At 49.4% G+C, this 21438-nt stretch overlaps 1 protein-coding gene across 1 annotated transcript in view; it reads left to right on the top strand.

The window, feature by feature from the left end:
* The first annotated feature begins 2046 nt into the window (after window positions 1-2046).
* Window positions 2047-21438, top strand: part of Qsox2 (quiescin sulfhydryl oxidase 2) — a 30681-nt gene continuing 11289 nt past the window's right edge. Inside the window, exons 1-8 of the mRNA XM_057755745.1 lie at window positions 2047-2386; window positions 12359-12459; window positions 14361-14409; window positions 15641-15746; window positions 15960-16050; window positions 18951-19096; window positions 20391-20525; window positions 20679-20808. Of these exons, the coding sequence (XP_057611728.1) occupies window positions 2086-2386; window positions 12359-12459; window positions 14361-14409; window positions 15641-15746; window positions 15960-16050; window positions 18951-19096; window positions 20391-20525; window positions 20679-20808 (1059 nt within the window). The 5' untranslated portion in view covers window positions 2047-2085. The remainder of the gene's footprint in view (window positions 2387-12358; window positions 12460-14360; window positions 14410-15640; window positions 15747-15959; window positions 16051-18950; window positions 19097-20390; window positions 20526-20678; window positions 20809-21438) is intronic.

The raw sequence follows: 21438 nt of genomic DNA, 5'->3' as shown, positions 1-21438 counted from the left end.
AGGCCACCAGGCTTTTACAAGTGGATCACAGAATGTTCTAACTGTGCCTCTCGTCTGAACCCTGCCCCAAGTATCTAGCGTCTGTGGACTGGGAGAAGAGTGGGCTGGTCACCAGTAGACACACAGCCCTTGTGGTCCCTAGCAAGCTGAGGAGTCTCCTTATCCTTCCAGGATTTCCATCTAGATAACTCCAGATCCTTGACTTTGCCATAGATAAGAATTTCAGGATTAGCCAGATGGTAGCGGAGTCGGAAGAAAGCAACAAAATTTTGCCGAAGCGGTTAATAGAGAGCTGCTCAGAGAAAGAACAGGGCACACCTCAGCCGGGGTGTTGGCCTCTCAAAGACAGTCATAGCCAAGTGGTTTAGCAATAGTCATGGATAGGATTTCGGAGGCTGCCAGAACTTCTTGCTCAGCAGGTTCCTAAGGGATTTTTCCCTTCTCTCTTTTCCCCTTTTCAATAAGTGTGATTATAGGGTGGTTCTGATGGCGCATTGGATGGGATTACAATCTGTTAGAAACAAAACCTTGGGCCTCAAGGGGTTTGAGTAAGACACATCTTTTCTTGTAAATGGGGTTCCTTGTGAGATTCCTAGAAACCTGCAGGTTTAGAATGAGAAGGCCAAACATGGCTTGTTACTACTTTAACATCCGTATTTGAAAATGTTGTCTCTGTGTCAGCAAGAAGGTTAATTGCATATTGGAATTCTTATCAGTCAAGACAGACTTCAGCCAGAGTCACTTCCTCATATCCCGGATGCGTTTCCCTATCCTATCCTGCCTTAGACTTTCTTGCCTTCTGGGAGAGTTGGGACCTGAAGCTCTTCTGCCTCAGAGAGGCCTTGTCCAGATCATTCCCACACACCAACCCAGGCTTAAGCAGCCAGTCCTCTCAAGCCTGCTACCCCGAGGCAGTTTCCACAATGGTCTGCTTACTCATCCTCTGGGGGCCATTAAACACCAAATGGCTTCTCTGTATTGGTCTTCCAGCAAGTGTCTCTCTCCCTTTGCCTCAAGCAATTCTCCCCACCCCACCCCCCAATTCCTCCCACCCTCACTCCCTCTGCCTCCCAAGGGCTCAGCAGCCTCCACCTCAGGAACTTTGTACAAAGAGATGCCTGCATGCTCACATATACACAACAGCCCCCACTCGCTCTCTTGATCTGTACGACCCTGGGCACTGGGGCTTGCCTTGGATTATATGTTCTCTCCAGTGTTTGGCACAGTGCAGAACATTAGCACAGGGAAATAGACCAAGTAGCTGTGGAAGCCAGGCATGGTGGTACACATCCGTAAGGCCAGGGCTAGGGAGGCAGGAGGACAAGGAGTCAGCTATATATCGAGTTCCACGCCAGCCATAGAACCCTATCTTAAAAAAAAAAAAAAAAAAGAGGTTTATGTCTCCCTTCTACAATCTAGCAGAAGGCCGTTTGATTTTGCCCTGTGACTCTACCATATCCTCTGGGTTATAAAGGGGTCAAGGTGATCATCGTGAACTTTTGAAATTGACAGATAAAATCACAGTTGGCTTATAAAATCCAGGATTCATGTTACGCATGAATTTCAGATACATAGAGAATAGTTTCCGAGTCCTATTTATGCCCGATTAAAAATGCATTTCAGGCTGAAACTTCTGGCGTGGTGTTTACACAACTTCATATTCATCTTGGCATGGGCTACGTCCCCCTGCTAAATCTGGCTACCTAGGCCTCACAGTCCCTTGGGTGAGAAGTACCTATGGTTGGGAGCGAATTAAGATTGGGGCAGGACCGACAATGACCCAAGGCAGGGGCGGGGCCAGAAATACGGGGGCGGAGCAGGCCTAGGGAGCGAGGCGGGGCCTGCGTTCTGGGGCGGGGCCAGTGGACGGGGGCGGGGCAAAAAGAGAGAGAGAAGCCGGACCTGGAATGATCAGGGCTCGGGGTGGGACCAGATCACGAGGGCGGGGCGAAAAGAACGAGGGGTGGTCCTTGAGAGGACTAGCTGATTGGGGGCGGGGCCAATGCCCGGGGCGGGACCGGCGCGCGCAAGCACGTGACGGCGGTTGCCGGGGTGAAAGGTCGGCGCGCCGGCGGCACTCCCAACATGGCGGCAGCCCGGGCTGTGGCGCGCTGCCCCGAAGCTGAAGCGCGGCGGCCGCCCCCTTTCCGGGCCGCGCGGCTGCTCCTGCTGCTGGCGGCGGTGGCGGCGGTGGGGCCCCGGGAGGGCGGCGCGGCGCGGCTGTACCGCGTGGGCGTGGACGCCGTGTGGTTGCTGGACAGCGGCAGCGTGCGCTCGGCCACAGGCAACAGCTCGGCCGCGTGGCTCGTGCAGTTCCATTCGTCATGGTGCGGCCACTGCATCGGCTACGCGCCCACCTGGCGGGCGCTGGCGGCGGACGTGCGAGGTGAGGGTCCCGCGCGCCGGACAACGTCCCTTCCGCGCAACAGCTGTGCGGGTCGCAGCCTCCGCGGGGGCCGATGGCTTTGCTGAGGTCGCCAGCTCTCAGAACGCCGACTTCATCCTGTCCGCAGCCTCTTATGCTGGCCCCTCCCTGGCCAGCCTTGACCTTCCCCGTCCCCAGCAATTGCAGAGCCTGCCACCTTCTCCACTCTGGAAGGGTCCCCGATCTTGTCAAACCCCAACCTGGTTTGCTAGGTAACCGGCCATATGGTGGGCTTCGGGCCGAGAAACTTAGAAACCCAGACACTCTGGGGACTGCTCTGCAGAAGCAGAAAGTTTGCAAAGCGTCTTCTTGCTGGGCTTCTCGTTCACTACCCATAGCTTTTGAGAAATCCTGCCTTTCTTAGTGCTAAGTTACGTTTGCAGACCTCAGACCTCTTCCAGCAGCTCCCAAAAGTGGGATTTAAGTGAATGTCCAGTAGCTTTCCGAGCACTGGCTGAGGTTTGGCTCCAGCCGCTTACTACTGTTGATCTAACCTCTAATTACAGATCTCGCAGGGCAAGACAACAAATTGTTGCTCTTGCACCTTTGCCTTTAGGTCTGCTGTTGAACACTACTGTGTTTTTCTTCAACAGATCTGCAAAGAGCCTTTCCCAAGTACACAATTGCAAATGACTGTTTTAAGATGTTTACCTTATCTTTCCTCCCTGTTGGGGCACTTTATTTATTTTTTTTTTTAAGAGTTTCATAGTGTAACCTAGGCTGTCCTAGAATCCACTGACTTCCTGCTTCTTGAATGCTAGGCTTTTATTTTATGTAAAATCTAATGGAATTGTTCTCTTGGGTCTGAAGGTTTTCTTTTTCTTTCTTCCTAAAATTTATTTTGTTTTGAATTATGTGGGTGTAGATGTGTGCAGTTTTTCATGGAAGCCGGAGGTGTGGATCCTCTGAAGCTGTAAGATGTAGGTGCTGGGAATCAATTCCCAGTCCCTGCAAGAACAGAATGTGTTTTTAACCTCCACCTCCAAACCATTTCAAGTTTTCTTAAGTCCCTGGCAAGCACTAGCCGAAACTGAGACCAGTGACTGAAAAGACAGAGTTTATATTGGGGTTTTGGTTTTCACTTTTTTTTTTTTTTTTTTCAAACCACTGAGTAGTAGAGAGGACTTTCCTGTTCTTGATACTTGTCAGTGGACATGCAGGTGACCCTGGCAAGACTTGTTGGCAGCTCTTTTGTTTATTTCGGTTCTGACTTTCAATCTAATAACGGGCTTGTGGATGTCATAAGCCACACCATATTTTATAAGCGGGCCCTTCTGTAACCAGACCAGCAGCAGAAGGGGTTAAGATGTCCCTGGAACTTGAAAGGAAGACTGTTCCGAAAGTGCCACATAAACACCCACGGTTAATGCTGTGGTTGACTTAATGAAGTGGAGTTGCCTTGAAAGAGTGGCTGGCTGCCAAGAAGAAGAGCCTGAGACTGGCTCTAGGTCTGGGAAAAGAGCTGACTGGCAGGAACAGGTGAGAACCTGAGGAGGGAAGCAGGGCCCTCAGAGTATGTTCGAGTGTGAAGCAAGTCACCTGGGGATTTGGTAGACACCCATGTTATCGGGCTCACCCTAGGCTGCTGGGTGGGTCCCAACATCCTGTCAGCACAAGCTCCAAAGATGTCAGGTCACCTGTTGTAAGGGATCCTGCTAGATACCTGCAGAAGAGACAGTGTCCCTTGTGATGTCTGCCATGTCCCACTTCCTGGGAAGGTTTTGACTCTCACCCCTGTCCTCCTGGGATACTGAGTTCAGTTCCTCTTCTGTACCTTGTCTTGTGGGATTCTGTGCAGAATATGGGAAGCACTAGACCCTCTGTCCCAGCCTCCACTTGCTATGTTCCCTACCGGGGCTCCCTGCCTGGGTCATCCAGCAGCAAGGAGGATGCTTAGCCACACAGTCTATGGGCCTTGCATTGGGTTCTCCCCAGGTATCTTTTCCTGTCCCCTTGAAATAGCACCCAGTGGTCCATCGTCCCCCCCACCCCCGCAGCCCCTACCCCAGACTCTGGTTGGATTGGCTTTGCTGCCATGGGTGGGGATTGGAACTAGATAGATGGTGGCCTATGTCTGCTTTCCTGCCCCTCAGCTTATTCAATTGGAGTAAGCAGCTAGAGGTCTGTAGAGGGAGGGCTTCCCCAGCTATGTGTCTTTGGTTCAGGATGCCTTTCCCTTCCTCAGAAACTTACGCAGGTGTTTCTTTGGCTCTTCACAGACTTTTAGGGGGAAATAGTGGGTTTCCTTGTGAGAAATAGGTTAACAAAAGGTCTGTTCATTGGGCCCAAAGGCTGTTCTAGTACTTATGTGGCCCTGGCTTAGGCCTATCCCATCTTAAGTATTTCCCAGAACAAAACCTGCTCTGTTGAAATCATTTGTCCCAGGCTGTTGTGTTTGTCTCAATCTGGATTGGCAGTTGGCACCTGTGCTTTCTCTCCTGGCCACTGAAGGATTTGTGTAGATGCCTAGGAGAACAGGAATGTGCCTGAAGAATGAGCCTGTGTCCCTCTGAGCTCTTCTCTCCCCTTCAGTACACCTTGGAGAGCAGAGCAGATCTGTGTTGACCCTAAAATTCTTTTTTTTTTTTTTTTTTTGGTTTTTTGAGACAGGGTTTCTCTGTGGTTTTGGAGCCTGTCCTGGAACTAGCTCTTGTAGACCAGGCTGGTCTCGAACTCACAGAGATCCGCCTGTCTCTGCCTCCCGAGTGCTGGGATTAAAGGCGTGCGCCACCACCGCCCGGCGACCCTAAAATTCTTGGTGAAGGTCTTGAAGGGGAACAGGAGACCTGGCAGGTCATCATCACAGCATCTAGGATGAGTCTAGAACTGTTGGTCAGTCTCTATATTGCAGGTGATGGTACCTAGGTGACAGGCCAGGGCCGAAGTCCAGGCACAGGTGATTCCAGAACCCCATTGGCACACTTCTGTGTCTCTAAAGAGGACATTGGGAATTGAGAGTGGGAGGTCTTGGACAGATAGATGGGCACAGAGTGTGCCATCCACAAGTGGAGGACTGAGTAGTGCTCTGTCACTGTTGCCAGCAGTAGCTGAGCCTTTGTGCCTTCCCCGAGGTTCCTCATTCCCATGGTGTCAGGTGTCTTCTGCTTGCTTAGAACACAGGCTCTTGAAGATGACTGCTTAGTATTTATGGGGTGCCTGTTACCCATTTACCGAGAACAAGTAGAGAGGGACACTGGTGACAGTAATTGCTGAGGGGTGTGGCAGGACTGGCAGGGCCCAGAATCCTGGAAGCTACAAAGGGCAACCACTCTTTGGTGTATGTCACAGCCATCTGGTCATTTTACCATTAGCCAGGGCCAGTTGCCAGCTGGCTAGAGAATGTGCCTTTCCAAGGCAGCTGCAGTTAGCATGTCAGGGGCCTCAGCTGCTTGTGTGTTTTCAAATAACCAAGTGGGTTTTACTTAACAAGGCTGGCCATCCACTCAGAGGGCTGTCCCCACTGCATGTCAGGTCCCGGGCCGTGGACCGGACCCAGTCATCACAGCAATTCCTGCCTTGTCTCTCCAGTGTGTGCTTTACCATCTCACCAGCAGGGCTTGTTGCCCTCATCCCTGTACACCCTTGAATGCTTAGGGCCACATTGTTTTCCAGCTTACCAAGACTAAATAAACCAAGTGCTGAGAATGCAGAACCTTGAGACCCAGCCACTCCCAGTGAGGCTGGGGAAGAGTGATGGCCTGGTTCCCACGCTGGTCCTGGGTACTGGTGGGTAGCAAGTATCAGAGAGAAGGTTCTAGGAGTCTGGAATGTGGGCTCGGAGACTTGGCTGTCCAGCATTTTGTGAGGGTGAAGAAGCTGTAAGAGAGCTAAAACAGTCCTGCCTTGTATTTGAACCTGGAAGCTAATTCACTTGTAATCATTTTCTAGAACCAATGATACTTGGTCACAAATCAAGATTTCCTCTGCTTTTCCATTGGGACATGGCAAGTGATGGGGAAAGTTAAATCTGTTCATTCAGCAGTAGAATTACTTGACAAATAAATTTGAAATAACTTGGTCTACTGTGTATCATAATTATTTCAAAGATATTTCTAAACCTGTAGTACTAAAATAGCTAAGCTGAGTACAAGCCAGAAATCACTTGTAATTTAGTTATCCTTCCCTCTCGCAACCTCTGCCCTCCAGTGGGGGCCCCGTTCCCACAGAATGGAGCGGACAGGGACAGCCTGGCTGGTGCAAACAAGCAATTTGCATTCGGTTTCTTTTAGTATGGTGTCCTGGCTAGGCAAGGCAGGCACTGCTGAATGAGGCACACACCCCATAGCCAGCCTTTTCAGGGTTCTGAATCCCATTTTTGGTGAAGTAGGTGCTGTGTCTTTTGTTTGCTGTGAATACTGTCCATCTGCCAGCCTCAGACTTCAGGCTTCACAGTTTCTAACTGTCACTGCCGTCTGTTGCAGCTTCCGCAGGGTGCACAAGCCCAGCTGGGTTTTCCCTCATGAGATACCAGCACACATGCCCTTTTCCCTGAATGCCCTCCGTTAAGGGGCACTTTATCCAAGTGTGGCTCTGCAGGTGCCTTATCGGCTCACCAGGCTCTGGAGAAGCAGCTGGGCAGGTGGTGCTCGTATGAGCGTAGAGCTGAACTTTCAGCATTAGCAGTTGGCAGTGCTGGCTCTGAGCTAACTCTCACTCTTCACCCAGCACCGCTAGACTGAAGGGAGCAGTGCACAGTGCAGGCAGAGGGACATGCAGTTCTGAGAAAGTAATTGTAGGACTAACCTGTTCGTGCTAGAGAAGCTGGGTTGGCAGTTGGGGAAGGCTGGTGCCCTCTGAAGAGTTGTCCCTATGACTGACCACAGCAAGGACAGAGAGCCCAGGCAGGACCCCAGGTCCAGAGGACATTAAAAGGGTGGTGACCTGGTAAACTGCCCATCCTTCTAAATGACAAGAAACCAAAAACAAACCATGGTTTTATACGGCAGAGCAGAATGCTGAGAAGGTCTGGGTAAAAGTCAGAAAAAAACTGGAACCCTAGGAAAGGCAAAGTAACTCTTCGTACCCTTATTGATAGAGGACAGTAGGGTCATTGACCCCCACAGCCAAGGGTCTGGTTGGTGGTGGGGAAACAGAAGAAAGTTATACCTTCTAAGGTCAGCTCAGGGGCTTTGCAGCCCTTTCAGGCCTGTGAGGTTCCCTGTAGACAGAGCAGAGGCAAGGCGCATTCGTGACGGTCCTTTGCACTTTTTAATTGTAGAGGGAGGGATGATTTGTTTGATTGAGGCAAGATCTTCAAAGTTGCCATCCTCTTGCCTCTGCTTTTTGATGCTGGGATTCCAGATGTGGTGTGTACCAATTCACTCAACCAACTGTATAGATAGATTTGGGCCAATGGTTACCCTGAGGCAAGAGTAAGGAGTGATTCTTACAAGGAGACTTAATGACCCATCACATCTGAGCCCAGGGTATGGTCATGCTCCCCGCCTGGTCAGCTTCCGCCTTCTGGCTGCTTTCATCCTCAGCCACTGTGGGCCTCGGGTCCTTTCCATCTCATACTAGGACGACTTCAGTTCACATGAACTGGTCATCCAGGGGCATCTGGGTGGCTGCTGTTATTGATCACTAGCCCTGGCTACTTATGTGAACTCCACATTTACCCAGTCAGTAAGATGCTGATGGGGTAGGTCAGCACTGAGACAGCTTTGTCCTAGCCATGCGCTGTCCCTAGTAGTCTTGTAGTTTGATCCTCCAGTGTTCCTCTGCCCACACCTTCAGTGATCTACTAAAGGACATTGTTAGCATGGTGACATGGGTTCCCTCAATGAGAATCTGCTCTTTATCTCTCTCTTTCTCTCTCTTTCTCTTGATTTTTTGAGACAGGGTTTCTCTTTTAGCCCTAGCTATTCTGGAACTCAGTCTGTAGATCAGATTGGCCTTAGACTCAGAGATCTGCCTGCCTCTGCCTCCCAAATGCTGGGATTACAGCATGCACCAGCACACCCGGTTTGAGAGTCTGTTTTTATTCTTGGAAATTATGCTTTGGTGCTCCAGGGTGAACTCATGGTAAGGATTTCCATCACTGGCAGATGACCTTGTTACCGATTGTGTCTGAAGGAGATAAGCTTCACGCTCATTGCTCCTCAGTGCTGCAGTGATGGCTTTTTACCATGCTGATGAGTCACCAGACTGCTGAGACAGTGTGGGCCACCCAGGGCTTTCTCATTTCAAGCCAACGGTTGCCCCATATGGGACCAGGCAGCCGATCCCATATGATTGAAATGATTGTTGTGAGGCTGAACAAGAGAGAGCCAGTGGTGTCTTCATTGTAACTTTGTGTGACAGTTGGAACTGAGGAGGAAGACAGGGCATTTCAGGAGAAATGCTTGGACAGCCAGCTACAGTCACCACAGAGGCAGGGCTCAGAGCGGGCCAGGCCAGAAGTGGACATTGTGGTGTGTCAGTCCCATTGCACCAGCAACATGGGAAGGAGGGCTTGTTCCCGGCCCTTGTCTGTGATGCACATGCGCTGTGTGGTAGAATTTGCTCTTCTGAATCTCTGAGGTCAGAGGGCATTGTTATTAAGTGTTCTACAGATGCTTGGTAAGAAGACCTTTCTCTGACCTTAGAGAGGTCTCAGCCTTGCTTCCATGGGCTAACCATGTTGTTGTCCTGGGACAATCTGCAGCGCTCACCAGCTGATGACTGCTGCGCTGCTCGTGGTCCTCACCTTCACCTTCATGCACCTGAGTGTCGTGGATGCTGTAGTGGTATCCCCTCAGAGACCTGGAGGGAGACAGGAAGAGGACCCAGCCAAGGGAGCAAAGCAGGGTCCAAACCCAGGATGAGAGATCTGACAGAGTGTTGTGTGACCGTGGGGACCTGTAAAGACTGTGGTTGAAAGCCACAGAGCTCTGTGAGGTCCTGCGTGAGCTCCTGAAACTGTTTGCACAAGGCCATACAAACTTGTTCTGAGGAGCACAGCTGAGCTAAGAGTCTCCCTCCATCTTGATAGTATGGCTCACTGCGCCTTGCTGCTTCCCAGAGCCCAGGTAGTAGATTAGCACTCAGAAACATCAGCTTCCCCACATGCACTCCTTCCTTGTCTCTGTCCTGGTATCCTTGTCAGGAGAATTGGTTCTGGAGTTCCCTCTTTCTTCCTCATCATGTGGGTACTTAGAATTCAGTGTCCTCAGTACAGAGTAGGGCCGGGTTGAGACAGTGTGGATCAAAAACCCACAGCAGTGTTCTGTGCTGGTTACGCTGCAGGGCCAGGAGGTTGCTCGTGTATTTGGGGACAGAGCTGACCGTGGTGGTGAAATCTGTGAATCAGCGATGAGGCCTTGCACTGATGGAGAGCCAGGGTGCAGTTGTCAGCGAACGCTGCTCTGCATTCCTAATGGACTAGGCTCTCAGTGCCTTCAGTCTTCCAGATGCCGAGCCATATCAGGAGGGCTCCTGTGTTCAGTCTCTAGCGCTGGCCTATATTAACCAGCCAGTCTATGATCTCAGCACTCAGGAGACTGAGGCAGGAACATTTCAAGTTCAAGCCCAACCTGGGCTACCTAGCCAGAGCCTATCTCAGACAAAAACAAAGCAAATAAACAGACAAACTACAAAGCTGGCTCTGTAGTTTGTCTTGCTGAGCACTGTCCCCTGCAGCACTGGGAAACTGTCTTTTTCCGTGCCTTGTGTTGAAGTGGCCTTCTGCTTCAGATTCTGGAAGGCAGAATCTGAGAAACACAAAGCTAATACCCAGTACCAGCAAGCAGCTGCTGCAGTGCCAGGATCAGCCTAGAGATGTCCTCTGCCACTGAGCCCCCAGCCCCTACCCTCAGTTCTCCTGAGTATGCATGCTTAAGAAAAATCTGAAAAATGAAAACAGGACCAGACCCCACCATGCAATCCTAGGTGCATCCATCCCAGTTCTAGGTGGGTTTGGTATTTCAGCTGGCTGGGAGACTGGTTCCTGCATTTCACTCGTGGAGATTTTTCAGTTACACTCTTTCCAGGCAGAAGGTGCTTTTCTAGAACATGGAAGGAAAGTGTGGGTGGGAACACTCAGTGAGCAGAGTGAATTGGTTGGGTCTGTGAGTCAAATCAGGGTGGTGGAAGTGAGCTGCTGTGCCAGATGCAGGGCGTGAATCTGCCCTCGAAGCACCTTGAGCCTCAAAGTGCCTTCTGTGCCATCTGCCCCTAATTGGATGGGAGTATTAACTGTTCTTCCTCAGTTCTGTGCTATTTGAGACTCCAGGAAGCTATGCTTGTGATTCAGAAATACTGGAGTTCTCTTCTAGGCTTTTAAAGTGGCCTTGTGGCAGAGCTGGCTTTCCATAGCCAACAGTATTTATTTGGTTAGTATCTGTGAATGGCCTATTCTTCTTTCTTATTCTTATTAAAATAAAGAAAGGGTGTGTATTACAAGTCAGGGTGGTATGTAGGAAGGACACTGGGGTGGCTCACAAAGAAGACAGTCATTGACCTCTGGCACCTGGTGTAAGTGTTCTCTGACACTGTCCCTTCAGCACTGTCCCTTCAGCTCAAGTTAATCCCCATATGCAGCCTCTGAGGCTTTTGAACATTACTTGTCCTCAGAGGAATGGTTTCATGTGACGGAATAACACTAGCAACAGAACATGCAGGTCGCCTGTACCAACTGTATGAGCTCCTGCCCAGAAATCAAGCAACTTCCAGGCAGCTTATACAAGGTCACCCAGGTGGCTCTTCTGACTGTCTCTCATGCGTGTTCCCCCGGCCTACACTGTGTATCTGTGAGCTATGCTGTGCTGCTGACCATGCACAGGCCACCAAGCAAGCTCAGCACTTCTTGGGCTTGGGCCTAGACAGGACCCCTACAGGACCAGATGCCTGGAAGCATGCATGATGATGTGACTTAATACCCTGGAAATTATAATGCATGGCTCTTAGAAGGACCCCCAGTAGTCACCTAAAGGTACAGCTGATGCTAGTGACCAGAGGGTAAGGCAGAGAGAGCTACGCACCTATCTCTGTATTACCAGGAGAGTGTCCCTCCCCTGGGTGAGAGCTGAGGAAAGAGGCTACAGCCCTGATTTAATGTGTATTTATTCTAATAATGATGGAAGTGCCAAGCTCCCTCCCCACATGCTCCTGCAGAAGCACACTTCACTTTTTTTTTTTTTTTTTTTTTGTTCCTAGCTGTCCTGGAACTTGCTCTGTAGATTAGGCTAACCTCAAACTCAGAGATCCACCTGCCTCTGTCTCTGGCGTGCTGGGATTAAAGGCGCACCTGACTTACATTTCGACTTACATTTTGCTTATTAAGACTAATCCCAGCAAAAGAACCTGATAAAAATCTCTACCTTTGCCTCTTTTAAGGAGCTCTAGGGAAAGTGTCGAATGTGGGCAGGATGGGAGGAGATGTTCAACTAGGTGCCTAATGGCATTAGGAGCATGCATCATTTGCTATGGCCATGGTGGTGTGTTGGACTGAAAAAGACAGGAAGATTTATGATGGATTTGGATCTGAGGCTGCTTCCTGAGTTCTAGAACCGAGTAGGGATTGGGATAAAACATTCACAAGAGCTGGTAATTACTGACACCAAGACAAGGCACATGTAGGGCATTTACTCACCATGCATGCTATACTTGGTATCTCTTGTAGTGTTCCGTTACCATCTTTCAGACAATGCTTCCAGGTTCCTACACTTCCACCCATCAGGTGTCTTTTACTAGGAAATGGTGTATAGCAAGCTGCTGAGTGATTTGAAAATTCAATGAAAATCAGTTTTCTCAGTGAACAGTGGTGGAAGACACCTCTTGTTTTGGTTAAAATGTTACTCTGTTTTCCCAGCTCAGCACAGGCTCATAAACACTTAAAGGGAGGAGGTACATGGGTGGTTTCACTGCGGCGACTGGTGCTCATGCAGATGCTGCCTAGGATGGAATGACGTGGTGCTGGCAACTCTGCTCAAGGTCCCATTTCTTGCCTTGTAGACTGGAGTGCTGCCATCCGTGTCGCTGCTCTGGACTGTGCAGAAGAAAAGAACCAAGACGTGTGCCGCACATATGACATCCACTTCTACCCCACTTTCAGGGTGAGCCCCCAGCAACCTTGACTCTGCTCCAGTCCTGCTTTTTTTTTTTACAAGGGCTTTTGGGGCAGAATTCCTGTACCAGTAACTCCTAGGTTATCATTAAAAACTTTGTGCGAATTTGCATTCACACTGCCCAGAACACTGCCCCTTTATTCCTCATCTTGAGTTGCAGAAGGCTCTGATCAAGAGCCAGGTGCTTTATGAAGCCCCTGATCACACAGAAGCCTGTTGGGTGCCTATCTTTGTATGATATCACGCTGCTTGGTCCTGTTACTGGCAGAAGGAACCAGCAGTGTTGAAAGTGGCTTCCTCAGCACCTTGCTGCCTGGGCTGCAGTTGGGCCTGCCACCAAATTTGTACATATTTCCTCCACTAGAGGGCAGAGTTACTACCTGAGAACCTGCCGAAGGTCTGTCTGCTTGGTGTGTGCATGACTGTGTGGCCACATGTTTGCATTTGAACATCTCAAATTCATGGGCATCTCCAAAACCACATAGCCCCCCCCCATTCCTCCTTCTCCTTTTCTTCCTCCTCCTCTTCTTCCTTCTTTTTTTCTTCCTCCTCCTTTTCTTTCTTTCTTTTTTTTTTTTCTTCTTTATTTTGGAGACAGAAGGTTTCTCTGTGTAGCCCTGACTGTCCTGAAACTCACTTTGTAGACTAGGCTGGCCTTGAACTCAGAGACCACCTGCCTCTGCCTCTTGAGTGCTAGGATTAAAGGTGTGAGCCACCACTACCCAACTCAGAGATAATTTCTAAAAAACCTGTGACTCCATCTCTGCACTTCTGTCCTGCTAGTACTTTGCACTGTCAGAGGCAGACCCAGCCCAGTGGTGCCCCCTGTGTTTCCCCTCCCATTCACTGACTGGGCTTTGCTTCCCTATGACTTCCTATGCTATACATGGCTTCCCGGTGTAATGCTCTGTGGTACCAGCCCCAGAGGCTTCACAGGCCCTTGCTGCTTGTTCTCTTGCTTTCTAGCCTTGGGCTGATAATGTCACATGTATCTCTTTCTTACTTGACACTAACTGTATACCCTCTATTAAACAGTGCTGTTGGAAGTGTCTGGGCCTTTCTTAGACTTCACATGACTTTGCCAAGATTTGCCCATGGTGCTGGGCACTGCTGTGACTCATTGGGTTTGGCTGTGCAGTAATGTCTCATTGAATGTGATGGCCCTCTCTGCTGAGTGTTGAGGTATCTCCTGGATTTTATTATATGGACCAATGAGGGCCCCTACCCCCTTCATACACACAAGTTTCCCTGGCTGGGTCTGGGAAGAAGGCCAGAGGACTCCATGGGGCCAGCCCTTCCCACAACATGATGCATCTGCCCATGGTGCAGGACAAAGTGCCTGTGCTCCCTGTTTTCCTGGTGACGAGCGTGTCTGTGTTTTTTATTCTTGAGGAACTGTTAGATATCTGTCACTTTCCTCTTGAGTACGTCTGCGTCCCCCACTGTTATAGAATTCCTCTGCATGTCTCTGCACTATTTCTCCTGTGGCCTTTGTTGGGAATACTACCTAGCCTCTGCTATCATGATGTGCCCTGGTTGGAAGCTCTCCTCTTCTCAGAGGCTCTGGATAGCCCCTCTTCCCTAGAACCTGTGCCCTCAAATTGCTCTTCAAGGGATACCACCTTTGTAAGGATCCCGCCCTAGTGAGTTGTCTTGCTTCGGATCCTGTTGGACTAGAATGACATAGTGAAAGCCAATTGGTTCTTAGTACAGTGGTTCATGCATCCGCAGGAACATTGGTGTCCATGGAAGCATAGAACATGTCTTGTGCAGTCAGTATAACGTTGGGAGGGACTTGCCCAGAGCTCCTGTTTAGTCAGCAGTCATCTTAAGTATATGCACAATTCCCCCAAGCCTGTTTCTTATTTTTGTATGTGTTTTTCCTTTAGTATTTTAAAGCATTTACAAAGGAGTTTACAACTGGAGAAAATTTTAAAGGTAAGATATGCAGTATTCTATTCTCATTCCATAAACTGACTCCATCAACCTGGTAAACTGGATATGGTCCCAGCAGATGGAGCCCATGGGCCTCCTCTCTGCAGTCAACATATTTGCACCAGTACTGCCTGACTTTCTATTAAAAGCTCAGAGTTTTAATAATTTGTGTGGTAATAAGTTTTAAAAACTTTTTTTAATCATATGTGTGGTTTGTGTGTGCACACCTTGTCTGTCCTTGGAGGTCAGACCCCCTGAAACTGGAATTACAGGAGGCTGTGAACCATCTGTTATGGGTTTTAGGAACTGAATTCAGTCTTCTGGAAGAGCAGTACATGCTCTTACCCACTAAGCCATCTCTCCAGCCACAGAAAATTCTTTATTTTGTGCTTTGCCCTTCTTGGGAAATGTGGTAGTAAAATTTTTATTTCTTATTTATTTTATTTTATTTTATTTTATTTTTGAGACAGGGTTTCTCTGTGTAACAGCCCTAACTGTTTAGGAACTAGCTCTTATCGACCAGGCTGGCATCGAGCTCACCGAGATCCTCCTGCCTCTGCCTCCCAAATTCTGAGAGTAAAAGCATACACCACCACTGCCCAGCTAGTAGTAAATTTTTTATTACAATTTTTATTAAGCTTGTCCTTTGGCTATTTCACGCATGTATATCCTCCATTCTGGCTCTGCACCTTCCAGCCCTACCCCGGTACTTGCAGTCCTTTTCTCACTTTTATGTGGTAACAACTTTTATTGAGAAAGTGTCTAGTGTAGCATACATACATACACACACACACACACACACACAAGTATAGGGTTCAGCTCATATATTTTAGTGTGTGAGCCTGGCCAGGTGAGCAGTGCCCTAGTGAAGACCAGGTGATTGCTTCACAGGCTTGTCCCCCGGGAGACACCTGCCATTTCTGGCATCAGGAGTAGTTTGCCTGTGTTAGCAGTGTATATGAAGTTGTTGATGCGCCTGGCCACCTCTTACCACCATGAGCATGAGATTTGTCATTTTGCCAGGTATCCTGTTGCCTGTCACTTGCTCTGGGCTGTGTGATTTCCCATTGTATGCACCTGCTACTGATCACGCGACAGCCTGTCAGTGAGCAGCTGTACACAGGGTTGCGTGAATGGTGCTGCTGCCTTCACTGTCCTTGGACTCTGGGCTTGGGATGGCTTCTGAGGTACATATACCTGCAGCCACAACCATGACCTAGATTTGCTTTTGTAGGACCTGACAGGGAGCTGCGGACAGTCAGGCAGACAATGATTGACTTCCTGCAGAACCATACAGAGGGCACTCGGCCTCCTGCATGCCCACCCCTGGACCCTATTCAGTGAGTAGTTCCATTGAAAGATGGCCTGTGGGGCCTAGAGCATCATGGTGGTAGAGCTCAGCAAGTGGGAAGCCCTGGTTCATACCTCTTCCCAAGTTGCATGGTGCATATTGGGGCATGGTTTTTAAAATCTCTGTAAGTGACCAGGGTGCGTACACGCTGTGACATCTGAATATTATGGAAAGCACTGAAGGTTTTGCTTTCTCCTGACAGGCCCAGTGACATCCTTTCCCTCATGGACAGCCACAGTGGCCAATACCACGCTATTGTGTTTGAAAGCAGTGGTTCTTATGTTGGACGAGAGGTATTGTGTCTTGTATGTTCTGGGGCTGCAGCTGGCATGGTGGGGGTAGGCTGTAGTTAGTGTGGTGGGGGTAGGCTGTAGCTAGTGTGGTGGGGGTAGGCTGTAGCTAGTGTGGTGGGGGTAGGCTGTAGCTAGTATGGTGGGGATAGGCTGTAGCTAGTGTGGTGGGGGTAGGCTGTAGCTAGTGCGGTGGGGGTAGGCTGTAGTTAGTGCAGTGGGGGTAGGCTGTAGCTAGTGCATTGATAGCAACAACCAGTGAGCCTTGAGCTATCGTTAGTTATAGAGACCCAAGTCACTGGCGTATATAGCAAAAAATGCTGGAATGACAGGGCTTGCCTTTGAGGGTCCAGCCATAGCTTTGTCTTCCATCAGTGCCATTACCATACACTATTACAGATCTCCTGTGTTACCACATCAAGAGTCTGTAAGACCTTGCTTCTCTGTAAGATGTTGATGTCATGTGGGTAGTTCAGAAGCCTTTGGCTTTGGCTAAGTATCAGACCAAGGTACCAGAGACCTAGTTGATAATACCAGGATCCCTTGAAGACAAGAAGGAAGCCTCCCAGCCTGCGTGAGAATTCAGCACTGACCCCTGGGCTCTTCCCTCCTGCCACTTGAGTGCAGGCCTCCAGGTTATCTGGGTAGCTCAGGAAGGAGGAGATAGTACTACTCTCAGTAGGCCTTGGAGGGTGTGAGGCAGGCTCCAGACAACAGTGTGGCAACTCCATGTGCCTGCTGCCCTCCAGGACCTTACTGTCCTCCCTCCACGTTTGGTGATATGTCTTATCTTTTGCTTCATTGTTGGCAGGATTCTCAGTCAAAGGACTGAGAAGCAGTGGAACCCAGAACTCCTTCATGCCCAGCTCCTTTCTGTAACATGAACTGGGGGCCTGCTTGTTTGGGTTTCTGTCCTCCCACCAGGTCCCCACAACTGTTTAGCCCCAATCACACATAGGTCTCCATAAATTATAAGCTGATTGGCCCATTAGCTCTAGCCTCTCACTGGCTAACTCTCATATCTTGATTAACCCATTTATTTATTTATTTATTTCAAGACAGGGTTTCTCTGTGGTTTTGGAGCCTGTCCTGGAACTAGCTCTTGTAGACCAGGCTGGTCTCGAACTCACAGAGATCCGCCTGCCTCTGCCTCCCGAGTGCTGGGATTAAAGGCGTGCGCCACCACCGCCCGGCTGATTAACCCATTTTTCTGATCTATGTTAGCCATGTGGCTCAGTACCTTTTTTTCAGTGGGGCAGATCACATCCTGCTGCTTTGGTGGTCTGGGCAAGAGTGGGAGGAATCAACTTCCTCCTTCCCAGGATTCTCCTGTTCTCATTACATCATTTCTACTTTCTGTCCGGTTTTCCCGCCTATATTTCCTGCCTGGCCAATCAGCGTTTATTTATAACATGATTGACACAATACAGACAATCTCCCGCACCACCTTTCCCTACTGCCCAGAGCCACTGCATGCCAGATCTTCCGGGCAGTGCCCCTGTGTCCTTCGTACACATGTATACTTAAACACTTATAAACCAAAAACAGGACTTTGTCCCTGAGAAAATGGCTGAAGGCCCATTTTCTTGCCAGTTACCCTGTTCCCATAGTACCAGCACATCAGTGCCTTTGGGATCAGTAAGACCTGGCCCTCTGGGTAGTACCTGTAACCAAGGGTGTCCTAAAAATCAGTATCAAGAAGAACCATTGTGACCAGTGTGGTGTGACACACCTTTAATCCCAGCTTTCCAGTGGCAAATTTCTGTGAGTTTAAGATCAACCTGGACTACATGTGAGTTCCAGGCCAGTGAAGGCTACAAAGTATCTCAAAAACAACAGTAACAACAGCAACAGACAGAAGGACAGCCACCACCACAGTCATCACCACCACTATGATCCACCGCACATGCCTTTTCCTCATTCCTGGAAGGAACTGACTTTGTTGACATCTAAGAGCAGCAGAGACAGACTCCACCCACTTGTGGTGAGCACAGGAGGGGCTTTTTAGACATTGAGATGCCATAGCTATGGTCTCTCAGTCGCTAAGACCCACTGCAGCTCCTTCAGCCTAAGCAACGGGTTACAACTCCTGTAGGAGCCACCCCAAACCTCCTGGCTCAGAGCTGGAATGATGTTGAGTTTCCAGTTAGCCCAGAAATGTGGGCACACAATAGCCAGTGTGTTGGGAAAACAGGGCTGTAGCTGATGAGTGGTGGAGGCACTTACTCAATTCATGTAGATTCTATAGCAGACAAACTGGTTCAGAAAGGTAAAGTCTGGTAACAAATGTTACCTTTGGGTCTGGGTTACTTTATGATTCAGCCCATAAAGTGCTTACCTTGAAAGCCTTAGGACTTGAGTTCGATTCCCAGCGGCAGGCATACTGTAATCCCAGTGCTGAGTAGCCAGGCTAGGCACATCTCCAAGCTAATGAGAGACCCTGTCTCAAACACAAAGTGAATGGTACCTGAGTAATGACACATTAGGCTGTCCTCTGACCTCCACATGTGTCTACATACACACATGCACTTACACATATACATGAATGCATACACACACAAACAACAAATGTTATTTTTGATTATTTTGGAAAGTTGCTAAATGAGAGTGGGCGTGTGACTTGAAGAGCTGCTTAAAATGTAATAACAGTTAAGGTGCGTAGGATGCTTTTGATTGCAGAGGAATGGATGAGACTGACTGTGGTACTGTGCCTCAGCCTTGTGTAATCGGTACAGCACCACATGTCACACCACCCAGCTGTTTGCTGTGTGTCCAGGTGGACAGTGCTGTTCTGAGTAGTTCAGCACCTGCTGGGTGAGGGGTGACCTGTGAAGTGTGGGTCTACATACTCTGGGATGTTTTCCAGGAAAAGCATGAAGGTAACATGACTTGTTGTTCTGCAGGTGATCTTAGATTTGATTCCATATGAAAACATCGTGGTGAGCCGAGCACTGGATAAGGACAAAGCGTTTCTGGGGACACTTGGCATTTCTTCGGTTCCTTCCTGTTACTTGATTTACCCAAATGGGTCTCATGGACTGGTTAATGTGTAAGTGCCAGTTTGTAGATGAGTAGATGAGCACTCAGTGAGGTCTGTGGAGACTCATACTTCATTGGCATACTGAATAAAGGCTCAGAGTCCACATGACAGACTGGGTGGCCACGATGCCAGGCCACCTTTCCTGACCCGTGGTGACCATGTTCCAGACTCCAGGATCTGGGGTGGTCATTTCCTCTGGTTGTTTCTGTGGGTTTCTGCACAGACCTCAAGTGTAACAGGTGTCCTTCTATGCTAGTCTGGGCTTTGGGTTGTGTCTTTTGTAGCCAGCAAACCCCGTTTAGAGTGAAAGGTGGGGGTGTGCACTAGATACCCGGTCAATAAAGTGACCATGAACAAAGCTTCAGAAAGCAAAATAGATGGGAAAGTTAACCAGAGTTTTGAGGCTGCAGGAGAGCCTTCCCAAAGTCTCAGTTACACGTCATAATTCTTTAGCTGTGCGAAGGAAGGGTTGTGTGGCAGAGCACTTGGTTAGCATGCAGGAAGCCTAGGTTTGATCTTATCACTGCATAACTAGGCATGGTGGCAATACCTGTAACCCCAGCATTTGGGAGGTAGGCAGAAGGATAAGAAGTTCAAGGTCTTCCTTGGCTACATAGGGACTACATGAGATCCTCTCTCAAAAAGGAAAAGAAAAAATAGAAACCCAGGGCACCCAAGGTCATGGAGCTACTTGGGATGGGCCCTGAGCAGCTGGGCTGCCCTCATAGTTACCCAGTAACTGCAGTTGGGTTCTGAAGACAGATGTATGTACAGGTAGCACCAAGAGTGTCACATGTGCAGCCTCTAACACAAAGCCTTGGTAATACTTTACAATAACGTGACTGCATTCTTTGTGGAAATGACACTGAGCTCTGGGTGACTCCTGAATGGCAGAGAGCTTGGGATTGGCCAATCCCAGGCCTGGCCTCCAGATATGGTTCAGCTGGCTGAGCAAGCATGTCCTGAAGGCCCCTCTGGCACAGTGGAATCATAGCTGGGATGAAACTCGTTTTGGCAGATGCTCAAGCAGCTTTACAAGCATCTTGCTGTCCCAGAAAGTGTGGATGAGCTGTGGTACTTACTGTAGCTACGTCAGTGATTCTCTGGATTTGGTGTTCTGTCTTCTCATGGGAGGGCAGCTCCTGAGGCCCAGCTGAGGTGAGTGTCCTTCACCACCTCTGTCAGTGTATGCACAGGGTGAATAGCGTGTGAGGCTTGAACAGCTCTCCTCCAAGTTATGGCCTGGAGAGGCTGCAGGGTCTCGGAGGACAGCCATAAAATCATCCCCTCCTTCCTTTCACAGCGCAAAGCCTCTTCGATCGTTTTTCTCCTCTTATCTAAAGTCTTTGCCAGATGTGAGGAAAAAGTCACTTTCCTTGCCTGAGAAGCCCAACAAAGAAGAAAATTCAGAGGTTATGGTTTGGGAAGAATTTGACAGGCAAGTGTGAGTGGGACTGGGTGCTGCTGAGAGGCTACCCTCTGGGGCCGCTCCCTTAATCTGCCTCCCACCTGGGGATGGTGGTGGGAACAAGAGGGGTCTTGTACAGGATATCAGGACGTATCCTTCCTCACTCTTCACTGTTCCTCTCAGGGCCAAGCTGTACTCCGCAGACCTGGAGTCGGGACTTCACTACCTGCTGAGAGTAGAGCTGGCTGCCCACAAGTCCCTGGCTGGAACTCAGCTAAAGACATTCAAGGACTTCATGACTGTTGTTGCCAAGGTGCGGCTAGTTCTGCTCAGCCGGTAATACGAGGTCCCGTTTAGTATGGACTTGGGTCATCTGTCTGTTGATGTGGATGGTTGGCTAGCCTAGACCCCCTGGTATTGACTGGTATTTGCCTATGAGGAAGGGGCAAAAGAGGCTGAGAAGAGGAGCAGAGCACATTGAGCGCTGACTTTCCCACTTAGCTTGGGGCAGTCAGCAGGCTGAGGGAAACAGTAGGTGAGACATGAGGCATGGGTGGATTGTACAGAGAGCAAAGGTGGGGACCTGCTACTAGGCAGCTTCAGAATGGGGTTCTAGGAGAGTCAGGTGTCCAGGGAAAGGGAAAGTCATCACACAACACAGCCTAGGTCCTGCCATGCCAGAGTCAGGTTGAAGAGCAGCCAGCATAGCCATAGTCTCCCAGAAGTCATGTGAGGAACTTAGTTCCGTGCATAGGTGCTAAACAGGACTAAGGAGAAGATGAAGGAACACCTAACAAAGCTAATGCAGGAAGACCACTAGGTGTGTACTCTGTGGCCGTCGGCCCTGGTAGGAGGGCTCCCAGGGCTGGAAGAGAGATTCTGAGCTAGTAGTTTGAGGTGACTGGCTCCTGAAGGACAGGACTCGTGTGGTACAGGGTGGGCA

This window comes from Chionomys nivalis, chromosome 22 (assembly GCF_950005125.1).
Source record: "Chionomys nivalis chromosome 22, mChiNiv1.1, whole genome shotgun sequence".
NCBI lineage: Eukaryota > Metazoa > Chordata > Mammalia > Rodentia > Cricetidae > Chionomys > Chionomys nivalis.
Note: the sequence above shows the minus strand (reverse complement) of the source record. Positions and strands in the feature narration are given on the sequence as shown.